General features: G+C 36.7%; 1 protein-coding gene across 4 annotated transcripts in view; it reads right to left on the bottom strand.

Moving 5' to 3' along the window:
• Nucleotides 1-14,895, bottom strand: part of SPIRE1 (spire type actin nucleation factor 1) — a 303,603-nt gene that overhangs the window by 1,938 nt on the left and 286,770 nt on the right. For 2 of the 4 annotated variants that reach the window (XR_006786997.1, XM_045849961.1), the window contains exons 12-17: nt 12,742-12,915; nt 8,659-8,796; nt 8,038-8,108; nt 7,467-7,494; nt 7,230-7,366; nt 5,590-5,677 (exon numbers count right to left, since the gene is read on the bottom strand). Coding sequence is in view for 3 of the 4 variants with exons in the window: in XM_045849961.1 (XP_045705917.1) it covers nt 5,590-5,677; nt 7,230-7,366; nt 7,467-7,494; nt 8,038-8,108; nt 8,659-8,796; nt 12,742-12,915 (636 nt within the window). In the remaining variant the exon portion in view is untranslated. Of the gene's footprint in view, nt 1-2,238; nt 5,678-7,229; nt 7,367-7,466; nt 7,495-8,037; nt 8,109-8,658; nt 8,797-12,741; nt 12,916-14,895 lie in introns of those variants that run through there. The other 2 variants (XM_045849959.1, XM_045849962.1) reach the window with 2 other exon arrangements.

The raw sequence follows: 14,895 nt of genomic DNA, 5'->3' as shown, positions 1-14,895 counted from the left end.
AGAGCATTTTTAGTACACAACCGACGGTGTCTGGCCTTCTGGTGGAAATGAAATAAGAACACTGAGTTGTGTTGAACATGGATGGCATAGGTTCAAACATAAAGATGATTCTGCAGCTCTTAAGCACCAGGCACAAGAGCAAATTCTTGATGCCCCATTTTCCAAAGCCCACTTCTTAAGAGCTATGTCCTTTAAGTCCTGAAGCCTTTTTACTTCCACTGCTTCATTAATATTGTAGTAGTTCAGATTTTGCCATGAGCCTCATACAGAAACAGAGCTGCAGAATTTTTATTGCACAGTAAGATCTATTCTAAATACATCAATTATACATCATATACATTTTAATGGATTAAGCCAGAATAGTGCAAGTTCAGTCTGTGAGGTAATCGCACCTAATCATTTAATTAGTGTATGCAGAGTTTTATATTAAGTGGTTTCTTGGTTATTAAACATTTTTGGTGGATGTTTCTAGTCATGGGCCCTTGGCTGACATGAGGGAAGAAGCAGCATAACCTTATAAGCTTTATAATGAATGTCTGTATGTGTGTGTTTGTGCCTGAACATTCTGTAGAAATAGCAGAACTGGAGTCTCTTAACATATCATATGTGCAGTCAAGCCCATTCCTAAAAGCAGTTCTCTTTGAAATTCTACACAATGATGATTTACAACTATGTATTTTTCCTTCACTATGTATTTTTCCTTCACTATGTATTTTTCCTTCACTGGAACTTAGAAGGAAAAAGAAAGATACAGTTTGATGTAGACCCCAGCTCGTGGGGTCTGCAATATTGTGGATGAGATATGAAACAAATTCACAAGAACTACAGAGTCCTGTGGAGAAAAAGGGACAGCACAGCTTCTTTCTCAAGAGGAGAGAGCCCCAACCCTTGCCTTTACAAGCTTTTATTGCTTTTTGGGGCACATTACATAATGGTCCTCATTTACTATGCATAGGTTCACTTTAGGTGGTTACCTTTTACAGAAAACAAAGGACAGGATGCTGCTAATCACATCACAGAAGAAGGATATTTGCAAATGAAAAGGGAAAAGTGGTTGAACTGGTTACACTCATCCTTGGAAGGTTTAGCACCGACTTTAGGAAGTTGCAGTAGGCACTTGCTGCCTCAGTTCAGGGTGAGGGAGTTTTAGCAAAAGCAAGTCTCATAGCAGTCTAGGTACAATGCAGGCCTGATTCCCCATGGGAGAACTTAGCTGTGGGCGTGGGTCCTGTCTGGGTCCACACCACGCAGAACAGTCTCCCATGATAGTTACATAAAATTTTCCCAGAACTTTCCCCTTTATGGTATCTGAGTTTTCTGTATCCAAGGAGGCATGAGGCAAGAACTCTTAGACTAAGAGAGTCAGTAAATATTTGGATTATAAACTGTACACATACCAACACATCTCACAAAGAAACTTCAGTGGAAGGAGTTCCTAAAATATGGCTGGCAAATAAGAAAGTCACTTGTATATATGAATATCAAACTCAGTATCATGTAATACTTAAGATATGTAAATACCTTAAATGATGCTCTCTATTTAGTTAAAACATAACTCCTAATTTCATTTCTGAGTTTGATCTTTCTAATTTTTTCTCAAGCAAATGAAGGGCAATAACAAGAAGTTTTCTTATCATGGGACATTTTAGGAATATATCCCTTGAGGAATTCTATTTAAAAAACATACAAAAGCTTTATCATCTTTCCATATATAATTTGTCTGCATATATACAGCTTCATTTTTTAATTTTTTTTTACATTTTATTTACTTTTATTTTTAGAGATGAGGAAGGGAGGGAGAAAGAGAGGGAGAGAATCATCAATGTGTGGTTGCCTCTCACGCACCCCCTCCTGGGGACCTGGCCCACAACCCAGGCATGTGTCCTGACTGGGAATCGAACCAGTGACCCTTTGGTTTGCAGGCTGGCACTCAATCCACTAAGGCACACCAGCCAGGGCTACATATATACAGCTTCTTATATAATAAAATGTTTATAAATTTTAATTCCTATGTTGCTAAGGTAAATAAAGGACTCATGACTGCTTGGTAACATAGCAGTTATTTTGGAAGCTCCATTTTTGTTTATTTTTCCAATGCGGTCCTTGTTAGATGGTATTTCTCAAACTGATCATAAGGTGCTGATAATAAAAGTATCTTGCCTTCTCAGTGTAGATGGTTATTGACAGCTAGTTACCAAAAGACAACATCATTTTACAATAGAAACTCAACACAGAAGATATGATGGAAAACCATTTTATTTTTCCCTAAATTTTAAAGTAAAAGATTTTAATGAAAAACTTTCAGTACCATCATGCCACCCTGCATGTCAGCAACACTTTGTCTTTTATACTTGCAGGAAGCAAGGTTAAAGTCCAGTCAATATTCACATTTCTCTGTGGCCTTTCAACAGCTTTGCATGTACAAAATTTCCTGCTATTTTGCTTTAGCAAATAGCAACATAATTTAAAACTTTCATGTCCCTTATGTGATACCTAAAATCCATACCTATGTTTATTAATACAGTTAGAAAAATAAAAGCCTTAAAAATCCATGGTATGAGTTCACGGTGCTAATCACATAATCTTTTCAAATGTAAGATTTTAAAAATTCCTATATAACAAACCTAGTTTAATTTGAAAGCCTTAAGATTTGAACTCAAGTAAGACTATTAAGTCAATGTATTATACATAGCAATTATTTTATTTAATTTTTATTTGCCTTGGGAGAGTTAATTTCCATTGTCCACTGAATGAATGCCTTTCAAATATTAATAAATATATTACAGTATTTACAAGCCTTCTTATCTACTCTGACACTGATAGAAAGTTAAGCCATGGGGAAGAAAGTGGAGATCTCCCAACAGGGAGAGTTCACAAGGTGTATGGGACAAAAGCAATGGGTAGATGCTTGAGCATGGAGGGACCAGGGTAAGCGTTCAGGGATGTGCACAGGGAGGACTGCTCAGGTGCACATATGAGGTCTAAGACACTCAGGCTCCAACTGAGACCAGTTAGATGACAATTTTGTTGTTGTTAGATTAGAAGTAAATGCCAAATAGCTGGAAACCAAGACAAAGAGGAACACTGTAAAGGTATGTTATTTCAGTAGTAAGAAGAGGAAGATAGACCTAAGGTCAGGCTAGGGATTGTAAGCCCATACTCTACAAACTATTAATGAATTACTCTGGAATTACCTAATTTAGTTGAGGTGTTTGGTACATGTTATGGATAAGAAGTGATTGAATCTAAGAAATTATTTTGGCAACAAAAAGTGATGCTAATTTGATTTCTATAATTTTAACTATGCCATGTGCCCTTTTCTTACACAACTTTCTGTAAATTATCTCAGGCAAATATACCATCCATGTGATCCCTTTAATACACTTGGCAAACCAAAGCTGTTGAAGAATTTACATTGTAAATCTCTGATAAGAGGTGACCATAATGCTCAAATCAACCTAAATGAAGAAGTGAAGCCAAAGATTTATTCACAGACTTAGATTTTGAGAGCCAGGAAAAAAGCAAGTGCTAGATATTTGCTTTATGAATGTGGATGAAATTCTTATTTTGGGGGTTTAGTTTCTTATGTTTATTTTATATAACAACACTGAACAAGTCATTATTTTAAAAAGCACACTATCTCTGGTACATCAAATACCATTCCCTCTGCCTTGCACCTTTCCTTGGAAGTCATTTGAAAGCTCAAGCCTGGGCCTTCAAACTCTCTACCATCTGGAGTAGAGAGTTGAAATAGATTCACCTTATATAAATGTTTAAAGCTCTTAAACAAGAGTCTTTAAAATAATTTAAACACTTGCATAATAAATAAGGGTTTTCTGGTGGCCCACTTTTACATGTAAATATACACAAACTGTTAACATGCATTATTTTAGTCAATTGGTAAAGTTTATTTCATAAGTATAATTTTAAGTCATTTACTAAATTGTAAATTTCAATCCATTAAAAACCGCTACCAGTGCAGTTTTGAGGTATCAGTGTTAAAGTGGAAATGTCACTATACTTTGATGTGGTATGAACTGTGACTACCCTGCCTTGTAGTAAATGGTGTTGTCACATTGTTGACTACGGACGTGCCCTATAGCTTTTAGGAAATTATTTGTACATGTGTGTTAATGATTTTTCAAACATTAATGGTAATTTGATTGGTTGGTTATTTCTAAGCATACCAAAATAATACAGTATAGTCCATGGTATGGGCCAAACAAGTCAAGAAGTTTCAGGTATACAATGCTATCCTCCAATCTACCTTTATCAAAAAACCTACCCTACTCGCTCAACTTGTTTCCAAGGAAAATTGTGCAAAAATCATCCAAAAGACTATCAGCAGGTTAATTATCTTGTAATTTTAAAGGAACTAGACAATATTTTTTCTTTTAAAGTTCATTTATAAAAATATATTTTAGTTTGAGACCATACCTACCAAATTGTGGCTCGATGTAGTCATGATGGCTAGACTCTAAAGTTATGAAAAATGTGGCTGAAAATATAAGGGCTCCAGCTCATGCACCACAGTGTCAGCAGCAGCTGGCCGTTCTGCTGTTAAGACCCTTTAACTAGTTAACTGAAACACATTCAACCTATTGACAAAGGGTTAGTCTTCCTTGGTCTGGAAATTCCTACAAAACTTTTAATTCTTAGACCTCCATTATAAAACTACAAGTAACCATAATACATGCAAGATAGGGAATGAGAATCTGTCACCCACTCAGGAGATACTGATCCACTGCACCAGGGCAAACACAGCAGCTCAGAGGAAATGGTCACCCAGTTGGGTGTACAGCTTATTCAGATGTTTTGCACTAAAATGGAGGCATAAAGTCCCTCCCATAGTCTTTATCTCAGAGCAACAATTTAAAAATCAGTTTGATACTATGAGCAAATCCTTCTAGGTTTTGTGCTGTGAGATGAAAAATAGCTCGACCCCCACCCCCAGGTATCTGGTGTGAGGCAGAGCTCCAGATCACTATGTACATTAGATAGGAACACTGTCAGGTGGCATGCCAATATGACTTACTGCTTAGAACTGTGCTAACATCGACACCTTTGTAGGCTGATTTCTCATATGAGAAGCTTTTTGCCTTAGTTGGAAAATTATTTGAGGAACAGTAAGGAACTGAACTAAGGAAAAAGCTTCGGGACTCCAAATATACACACACATAAAGGCAAGCTTCAAACTATTATCCTGTCAGTGCAAATGAGCAAATTGGCTGACCTGTCACATATCATCAATCGATATGAACACAGCATTCAGTCTGTGGAACAATTTGATGCAGCAAAAACCTGATCTAATGCAAATCAAGCCTATTAACTAAAGCCTCAGCAAGGAGAGACAGTCAAGCCGAGTGTTCTCCCTTGCTAATGCTGACTCTGAACACAAAAGCAATTGAAAGGCACGGGTCAGATTTCATTGATAGTCCTCTCTGAAGGGCAGTATTCCGAGGGGCCTGGTGAGGACATATAGAAAGACTGTGTTTTCCTTTTTAATCGGGCTCTTTTGTTGGCCAATACCAGGCTACGCCGGCTTGAACTGATGATTTCTGAAATAAACTTTTTGCAGTCTACACACACCTCCATGGTACTCCAGTCCTCCATTAACTCTTTGGGAAATTGTAGTTCTTCATCTGATTTGTCCACAGACTTAGATTTTGAGGAGAACCTGGAAAAAAACCAAACATTTCAAACATCCAGTACTATTACTCATAGTACTACTGCAATACTAAGAAAATTTGTTGCAAAAACATTATGGAATGGTGAATGATTTACTTGTATTGTGTTCTGCCAAAGAAGAATTTCTAATTGGAGACAAGGTTCAAAGTATTTTTTTAAAAAGAAGCCAGGAAACATATTTTGTTAAGAAATAATACTGAAAATTCTTAGCATCTCTTCTAGAATTTTTAGAAAATAGGATATTCAGAGTAGTCATCATATGATTATCATACATATATAGATTATGAATTTTAACAACTAAGATGAAATAAAGTACATGTTGCTAATGTCCTATTGATGGCTCAGAAGGGATTTCAAGTTCCTTCTCTAGTGACCCCATGTCATGGATAATAAACATTAGTTATCTGTAGATGGTAGGTCAGACTATAGGAAATTAGAAGTAAATTTATCTCTATGACACATTCTTAAAAATTATCTTTGGACCAATTTTCTTGTAATTTCTGTATTTGTCAAATATGTTTCTCCCTCCCCAATGATTCTCTATATTTGCATGGATGATTATCTGGATTCTAGAGAGCTGGAGTTAACTAAACCAACATCATAATAAATCTTTTGGTTACTTTTTGAAATAACTAGGAATCACTTATTCATCTTACCACTTCAAGTAAACCAAACAGGAAGTCTCAGAGTAAGTAGAGAAAAGGACAAAAATTACTTGCACTGCCTTGAGCCCACAAATCATGATTCGAGGTCATCATGGAGCAGGTATGTCTCAAAGCAGAGAGCTGAAGGCACAGGGCAAGCAGTCTTGGGCACAAATTACTTGCTGGGCTCACAGCTTCCTTGCCTCACTGATCACAGAGTCATGACCTGCAAAGCAGCTGCTGTCTGGCATTTGGCACCAATGCCAGTGTCCACCCCATCCCCCTCATCCCTAGTAGGTGGCTGGTGCATCAAACCTTGATCATACCGGGCCCTCCAAGTGTGTGACCTGAGCTGGTCTGCTATCCTTCCATCTTTCTTAAAGACCAGCACTAATCTTATTCTGCATTAAATGCAAAAGGAATGATATCCAGGCAATATTTTTTTTTCTTTTATATCACTAGCTCTTGGCATAAAGCTTCATTACTGCCTTTATAACAAGAAACTAAATTGCAGACTACTGTAAACACAGGATTAAACAGATTTTCTTTCAAAACTAAAGAAGGAAAGATTAGACTACTACATATATGCAAGTTTTCAGCTCCATTGAAAACAAGGGCAGATTTAGAGATGACTTAAAGGACATACGAAAGTAATTATATCTAAATAGAAATAAAAATAAACTGTGAGATTAAGGTATCCTTCAAGGAGCTAACCATTATTCCTTGACAAGTTTCCTTCTGGAAGTTTTGGAGACTTGTGTGCAAGTCAAAACTATATTAAATCAACCAACCACTCCCAGTCTTCTTGACCCAAAACCTTGCCATATCATCACAGTCTTCAAAAGGAGCATTCTTCTTTTACAAAGGATGCTCTGAAGACCCAGCCTTCTTGCTCACCTGGCAATGCTCCGAAGTGGCCGATGGTGGCTAGTGGAGGGTTTTTCTGGCCTCGTAGAACTTTCCCCTCTTTGCAAGGCAGTGGGTCCCAATGAAAAGATAGGAAGAGTGGAGTATGGCTTGGATGGCAGCCGCATCTGTTATCCCCCCCCAAAAAAACTGAGAATGAGCAGTACTGTTAAAAAGGCAGTCTGTTAAAATTGTTATTATGTTATTATTTCACCAAGTTTAGCTTACCTTTTTGCAACACTGTGAGCACACGGGCCTGTACACAAAATCAGAAGCATTACTTGGCATGATACCACCGATGCGAATGGAGAGTTAAAAAGGCCAATTGCTACATGGTTGTAAATTTCTACAATAAATTGCAAAAACTCTCTGGATCTTCTGTCAGGATACAACAAATTGATACAACTATGGATTGCCAAAAAGATAATCAATCTCTAAAACTGAATTCCTACATTGTTCCCTATGAAAGGAATCAACTTACATCCGGAATTTTCTTATTTGTCTATCCAAGGGTCATATGACAACCACATCTATTTTTTTTTCTGTTCAAATATGACATATTATTATTATTAGAATTATCTTGGTTATGTAAAAGAAATAAATGCACAGAAACATTTTCCAGGTTTAACACCCAATAATTGATCCACTGTTTTGATCAGTGGATCAGTATTTTTAACCAACAAACATAGCACAATGTGATAACAGATAATTTTTAATATTGTTCTTGCATACAAAATGATGAAACAATGAAGTTAACTGATACTTATTGACTATTACTGTCAATTACAAAGAGCCTTACCTCTTACAGAACTGACAGGTGTAAGACCAGGTGAAGAAGGAAAATCTCCTGGTTCGGCAACAAAAGCAAAGCTAAAAAATACAAATGTAAAAGGAGAAAGAAAAAGCATCGCCAACAATGAATTTCCTAATTTATATGGTTGAATCCACTTTACATTATATGCTGGGGAAGTTTAGTACACATAAGGAAGAAGTGAATTCAGAAACCCTGATTTATGTTTGGTTCTGTAATAATTATGACTCTGTATTTAATTATAATTCTACTTTTAAAAGTAATAAAAGACCACAGCTGTCTAGAGTGTCACCATCATAGAAGCAACTGAAAGGAAGTTCTAAAAAAGTCTCCCCTGTATAATGACTAAATTCTGACATGGCTGTGTGAAGGCATACCATTATTTATTATGGTTGTTTTAAACCTTCCTGAGTTGTGATTTCTAAGGGAGAAAATACTTTGGTGAGCAAGGCAGAACAGGAAATGACTCCTGGAGAAGAAGCCTCCTACCTCCTAAAATCCCCTATAGGTCCTACACCATCTGAATAGCAGAAAACTTCCTCAGAAGACCATGCCTGTGACTGACCATTCTGCTAACCCTGCTGATCAATCAACTTTAAACAGCTCTACCTTTCCTTTTTTCAGGGCAGTGTAGACATCTTTATATTGTTGGTATTTTTCCAGCTCTGCCTTCACCAGGACCTGACGAATATGCATCACTTCCTCCACAGTAAGAGCTAGGCATTCCACTGGATAACAGAATTCCTCCTGAAATTCAAAATTCCACATGAATAAGAAACTCCCACTCCCTTTTCTGGCATTGTAATATTTCCCTTCAGATCAGACACTTGGTTAGTAGGTTCAGAAAACAAAAGAGGTCCCAATCAACACTGGAACAGAGCTGGCTTACTCTGGGGACCACATAATTTCTAATTACGCCAAGACAACGGATGGTAGAAAGCTTTGAGGACCACATAAAACACTGTAGCCTACTGAAGTTTCCAAAAAATAAAAGTTCCTCACATTTGTTTGGCTATGTATCTATGCACAGAAATCTTGAAAAAATTTTTGTTGTTCTAAACCAAATTTATGTCAGTTGTTTCCTACGATTATGCAAAGATATTATTTAGTGTTGTGTTGTATGCTATATGAAAATCAACAACATATTTTTAAAACTGGTCTGTGGTACCCAGAATAGCCAAAAGAAGGTGGTTAGTAATTTACACTGAGAAGCATAGTGGTAAGTTACATCAGCACACCTTGAAAAATCCTAATGGTATGACAGGAGCTGGAACATGTAGCTGCAGTTTACAGCCAGCAGGCAATCTCCACTCCACAGGCTGTCCCACAGTTCTCCAGATTTCTGTTATTACTTTTAAACAACTACTGAATGCACAATCAGCATTGGAAGGATGTGGAAAAAAATCAGAACTTCAATAAATATTTATGTTGACTGTCTTATGTTAATAGTTTTCCTTAAGCCAGCTGAGGAAGATGTTGATGTAACTGATTCCACTGAATAAAGAGCCTCACACCCATTTGCTCCCCATCCGGCCTGCTCTTGATTGGTGGATCTAACAGAAAGACAGAACAGTCTTGTGCATTCGTACCCTGCCAGGCTTCACAAGGGCCATTGTGGTGTAGTGACACTGAAACTTAATGTTCTCAGTACAAACACATTATAATTCACTCCCACACACACAGAATAGCACTGCTCACAGGAGTTCTGGAATCAAACAAGCCAAACGAGAAAGCACATGACTATGAATGCAGTTTTAACATTCAGTTCTGTCTTTCAATCAGATAAAAACAAAAACAAATCTAGGTTGCAAATTTGACAAACATTAGCATTTACTAAAAAAAAGTAGTTTGAAGAACTACTGATTTTTACTAATAGTCTGTACCAAATCATCTTTATTCAGGTTAACTTAAGGAAGGTTAAATGTGCTTAAAATGTTTTGGAAAAAAACCCTGCAGTTGAATTTTTAAGATGAAGAACTTAGTATTTGGAGGTTGGGAAGGTAGACTATTCAGAGAGATTATATCATTTAGTCTAAGATGTCTAAAATCCTTAAAAAAAATCACCATTATATAATTTTCTCCTTCAATAGGACAGCTTTAAAAGATAATAGGATTAAACTGGCATGTCCAATATCTACTCTGTTTTGCTCCGTCCTGAGAAAAGAGTTTAGTGTCAAATGGGATGAGGCACTGACTCTAAGTTAGGCCATTAAACTGTACGAGGTAAGTACTGTTGGCTGTACACAACTGAATGACAGCTTTTTTGAGCCCTGAATGTATTTCATGGAACTTTTCCTATGGCAATTTACATTCATCAGTTATGATGATTATGACTGTGGTACATTTTATGGCAGCTAACTCTGACAAAATTGTTGACTTGAAGCAAAATAATGTATAAATCCAGCAAATAACCAGATAATCACTACTGACATTTATTGTTGTGCATGCTAAGAAGAGGGCAATTAGAACCAATTTAATTAACTTTATAACTTGGATGCCTGGGCTGGTAAATATTTCTGTACTCTTTCCTCAGTCTTAAGTCACACAGGACTTAGTCAAGCGCATACTTTCAAATGACTGCTTTGAATCATATGTAAATCCAGTACTTCACAGATTATAGTAAGAAATTATAGATTTTTTGTGTTCTTTTTCTATAAAAATTTCAAGTAATTACCCTTCAGTAAGATAATTTCCACTAGGACAAATGCTAATGTTTTGATTTTGGTGATTTCCCAAGGACAACAAAACTTTAATGCAACATGAAAGAAAATAATAGTTACTAGAATAGTTTTTATTAACTGACAAAAAATATTGATTCAACATCCCCAAAGCCAAATGAAATCTTAACAAATCTTGCTGAGACACTAATGCTCCAAAACATAAGAAGCACTCAGGGTTTTAACTGTGAGCAAGTGTCCCTTTTCCCATGGTGACACAAGGCTGGGTCACTCTTACAGCAAGCACTAAGCTCATTGTCAGGGTGAGACATAGACTATAAGGGCTAGATCAGCACAACTCTAATTCTTTTGCTTCTCTGTGCTTCAAAATTACTCCCAAATTTAGGAAAGGGACACTAAACATTAAAGTATTTTGATAATGATTACAATATGCAATAGAAGCAGATATGCCTTTAGAATTTACTTTTATGTATGTCACTAAGATCATGAAGTTTTTGTTGAAGATTTTGGTTATATTTACCACTCAAAAGGGGTCAGATTTAGGCAGCACAGAAATTGTAGAGCAAAATGTGTAATCCCATTATTGCGCCACAGAAAGAAATGGGAATAGTCACATTTTATATAGTGTTTTGATTAGCACATACTTCATAAATAAGTAGCAGATACTTAAAAACTGTCCAAAAACAGTAATTGTTTTTTGAATATTTAAACTAAGAAAGGCAGATTTACATAAAAATAGCAACTATTAAGTTTACTCTTTCCTTTTTCCAAGTTTAACTTTAAAATACCAAGTGAATTCTTTGCCTAAAATAGTATGAGGATTTAGTATACAGATATCTGTGTTTGGGGGGAATTGAAAATAAAAATAAAATTGTTGATAGATCTTTAGTAATAGCAGGAGTGACAGGAATTCAAATGCCCTCCCTGCACTTGGTGGTGCTCCCAAATGACCAGATCTAAAAATGGGGAAAAGATCAGACTTACTCTGTATTTCATGACAAACAGGGAAAGGGACTTGTTGTTTCTCATTTACATTCTTTCACAGTTTCTTTTCTAAATCAAGATGGGTAATAAAGAATAACAAAAAAACTAGCTGCTGCCTCATTTGTCAAAGATGTGTTTAGTAAATAAAGGATCTTGTATGACGTGGGATAGGCAAGGCTGCTGCCAACAGTGGTCAACAGCATGCATTACACTGGGGTAGAGGAAGCTTCACTGTGGTCCCAGGGCTATTTATTTCACTGGGGTTTGGAAATTACTATACTTTCTTTAAAAATATTCTATATGAAAACCTCAAAAACAATAATAAAATGTAAGATAATGTAAAATAATACAGATGATGTATTATAGAGGTGTACACCTGAAACCTACATAATTTTATTAACCAATGTCACCCTAATTAATTCAATAAAAATATTTAAAATAATCACATCAATAAAAAGAAAACTTAAAGTTTCTCTCCACAGAGAAGTGGTTGTCATAAAAACCACATGACATCCCGACCATCACAACACAGCTTTATGAAAGGTGCTGGGGAAGAGAGCAATCTCTGAACCCAGGGGAGACACCTGGTATGTGTACATAGCCCCTCCAAGCTCAGGGTGGGGTGTTCGGGACACAGACAATGACATAGCTCTGTGGGAGGCAGAGTCCCCTGTAGCAACTTAGCCTGGCAGGAGCAAATGTTTCTCTGATGACAGGAGGCCCTGGGATGAAAGCACCTCACAGGCGCTAAGAGGTGGCATTCCTCCTGCTGTAAAATTGGGTCACTCAGAGACAAACACTCATAGGTCCCTATATTCTGATGCTGCATTTTGAGTTTGTTGTCCTTTCAAAGTTATTTTCCTCTCAACTGAGATCATGGTGTGATCTATGCATCCTACAAAAGATTGGAATCAATGATCAGAAGCAAAGTGCCCATCTAAGCTGTTAATTCTCGCAGAGTGCAGGAGTTGAGGTATCACTGTCAAAGAGAAAGTAAAATAATGCCCAGAACCAGCAGAAAGAGGCCAACCTTTGAGGATTTCCACCTGCTGGTAAAAGCTCTCTCACATAGATAATACATAGCCCCTGCTACCCCAAACATGGCTGCTTCAAAAGGATGAGAGCTGAGCAGAGAAGCTGTTTGTATGGTAGAAAAAAGTGGTCGGAAAGGCGTCCTTGGCCATACACTGGTTATCCTAGGAACCTGAACAATAAGATAAGGAAAAAAGAAAATGGCAGTGGGAAAAGAAAAGGAGAAAACAATGCAGAACACGAGTGACTTACAAATAGTGATTATAGAGCATGAAAAATGAAAACAAAACAAAACAAAAACACCACACAGGATGTTAATGGTAGATTCCACGTGTGCGTTCACACCAACATCTGCACCCACATATATAAATTGATAATCAAACCATGAAGTTGTTCCTAGAGAATCTGAAAGTTTACACAGCAAAGACCTGAACTTAAGATTTTCTAACTGATTAGGAACACTAAGCTTCCTAAATCGGGCTTGACGGGATGCAAGATAGGGGCAACTGCCTGCTGTGCTTGAGAGAATGTAGGAACGCACCCCAAGCAGGCACTTCTTCCCTGGGGAAGGTACTGAAAGACAAGCAGCCTTTCATTTAGATGGGCAATCATCCTCATACATTTGACCAAATGATGGAAAAAAATTACATTTTTAAACACCCTAAGGAAAGGGAGAGAGATACAATCAAAATAAGTGAATAACAACAAAGACATTTCTGCCATTTTCAGTAAAGGGATTACAAATACAAAATGATTGTTTCTAAAATATAGCAAAAATTTTAAATTATCATACTTTAAAAACAATACTTAAAACGCTAGAAGGTACTACACACAGAAGTGTGATTTAATGGATAAACTGAGGTAATCTACTAGCAAGAAATGTCATTACTTGACCTGGATATTACTGTTTCAGCTGGTGCCTAGAGGTACTTGGAGTACGCCCAGTTCTGTGTGAAACCTGATACCATCTATATTGACTAGAGTTGCTCACCCAGTCCCTTTCACTGAGACCCTTCTTGAGGACTTCAGATTGGTTTTACTTTGCTCTCTTCATGAATAAATCAACTCAACAGCCTGACCAACCAAATGCTGAATTCCCTTTTGCCAGGAAATTTACTTTACTTCATGGGCCCTTGATATGGACTGACAGCCTTTCTTGGCAAAACTGCTATATTACCACCTGAAACTCCTTTGTAGTTGATCTGATAATTGATTGATAATTTTAAAATTTAGGTCTAACCTCAATAATGATGTCATATGATAACAAGGCAGGTACATACCTAAATGATAAACTGGTGTCTAGGAAAACCCATGGGAAGAGAAGACTTATTAAAAAAAATCACTAAGGAGTTCCTTTTTACATATTTTTACATTGTGACAGCAACTGCATATTTTGCTAAAGCAATAACTGATTCACATTAACAGAAGTCTTCAGATTTTAAAGTTTGAACCTGTCTGGTTAGAGTTCTGTTTTCCTGCTACGTTTTATCAAATACCAGTGTTTCAGTGATTACTTACAAATTAACAGAAATCCTATTGGGAATTGCCATAAAATCACTAATTTAATCATATTGTTTGGGAGCAGAGATGACTGATCAAATTTCAAAATTATAAGTTATGTTGAAACTTAATATCTTCACAATATCACACTATCTCCGTCTACTTTGAATGATTCATCACAGTCTAAAAATATGGATTAAGCATATTCTATTGTTTTTTATTCATGAGTTATCTGAAGAAAAAAAAACATTAGATGTTAGGTTGCCAGTAGAACTATTGATTGAAGCCTTGTATCTTGCCTGAAAACGTTTCTGAAGTCAAGTGGGACTACAAAATAAGCTCTGCAGACCTCCTCTGGGTGGTGGATCTACTCTTCCTGCCAACGCCATGTGTCCTGTGGCCTGCTGTTCTGAGGAATGAATGGCCACTACATGAATCCAAAAGTCTCTGGAAAACAGCAAAAACTGTCAACCAGTCCAAACAGCAGCTTTGGCTTCAAAATATACTTGGAAACAATAAATAATGGTTTTTAAAGGATCAAAATTCTCCCCTGGTACTTCTGCCTTAATAAAATAGTCTACTGTAGCCAGATTTTGATAAGTTCTTTGATTAGTCTTAACAATTTTTAAGTGGATTAATACCCTTTGAAAGG

This window comes from Phyllostomus hastatus, unplaced genomic scaffold, assembly GCF_019186645.2.
Source record: "Phyllostomus hastatus isolate PE091 unplaced genomic scaffold, TTU_PhHast_1.1 phas_contig_80, whole genome shotgun sequence".
NCBI classification, from domain to species: domain Eukaryota; kingdom Metazoa; phylum Chordata; class Mammalia; order Chiroptera; family Phyllostomidae; genus Phyllostomus; species Phyllostomus hastatus.
Note: the sequence above shows the minus strand (reverse complement) of the source record. Positions and strands in the feature narration are given on the sequence as shown.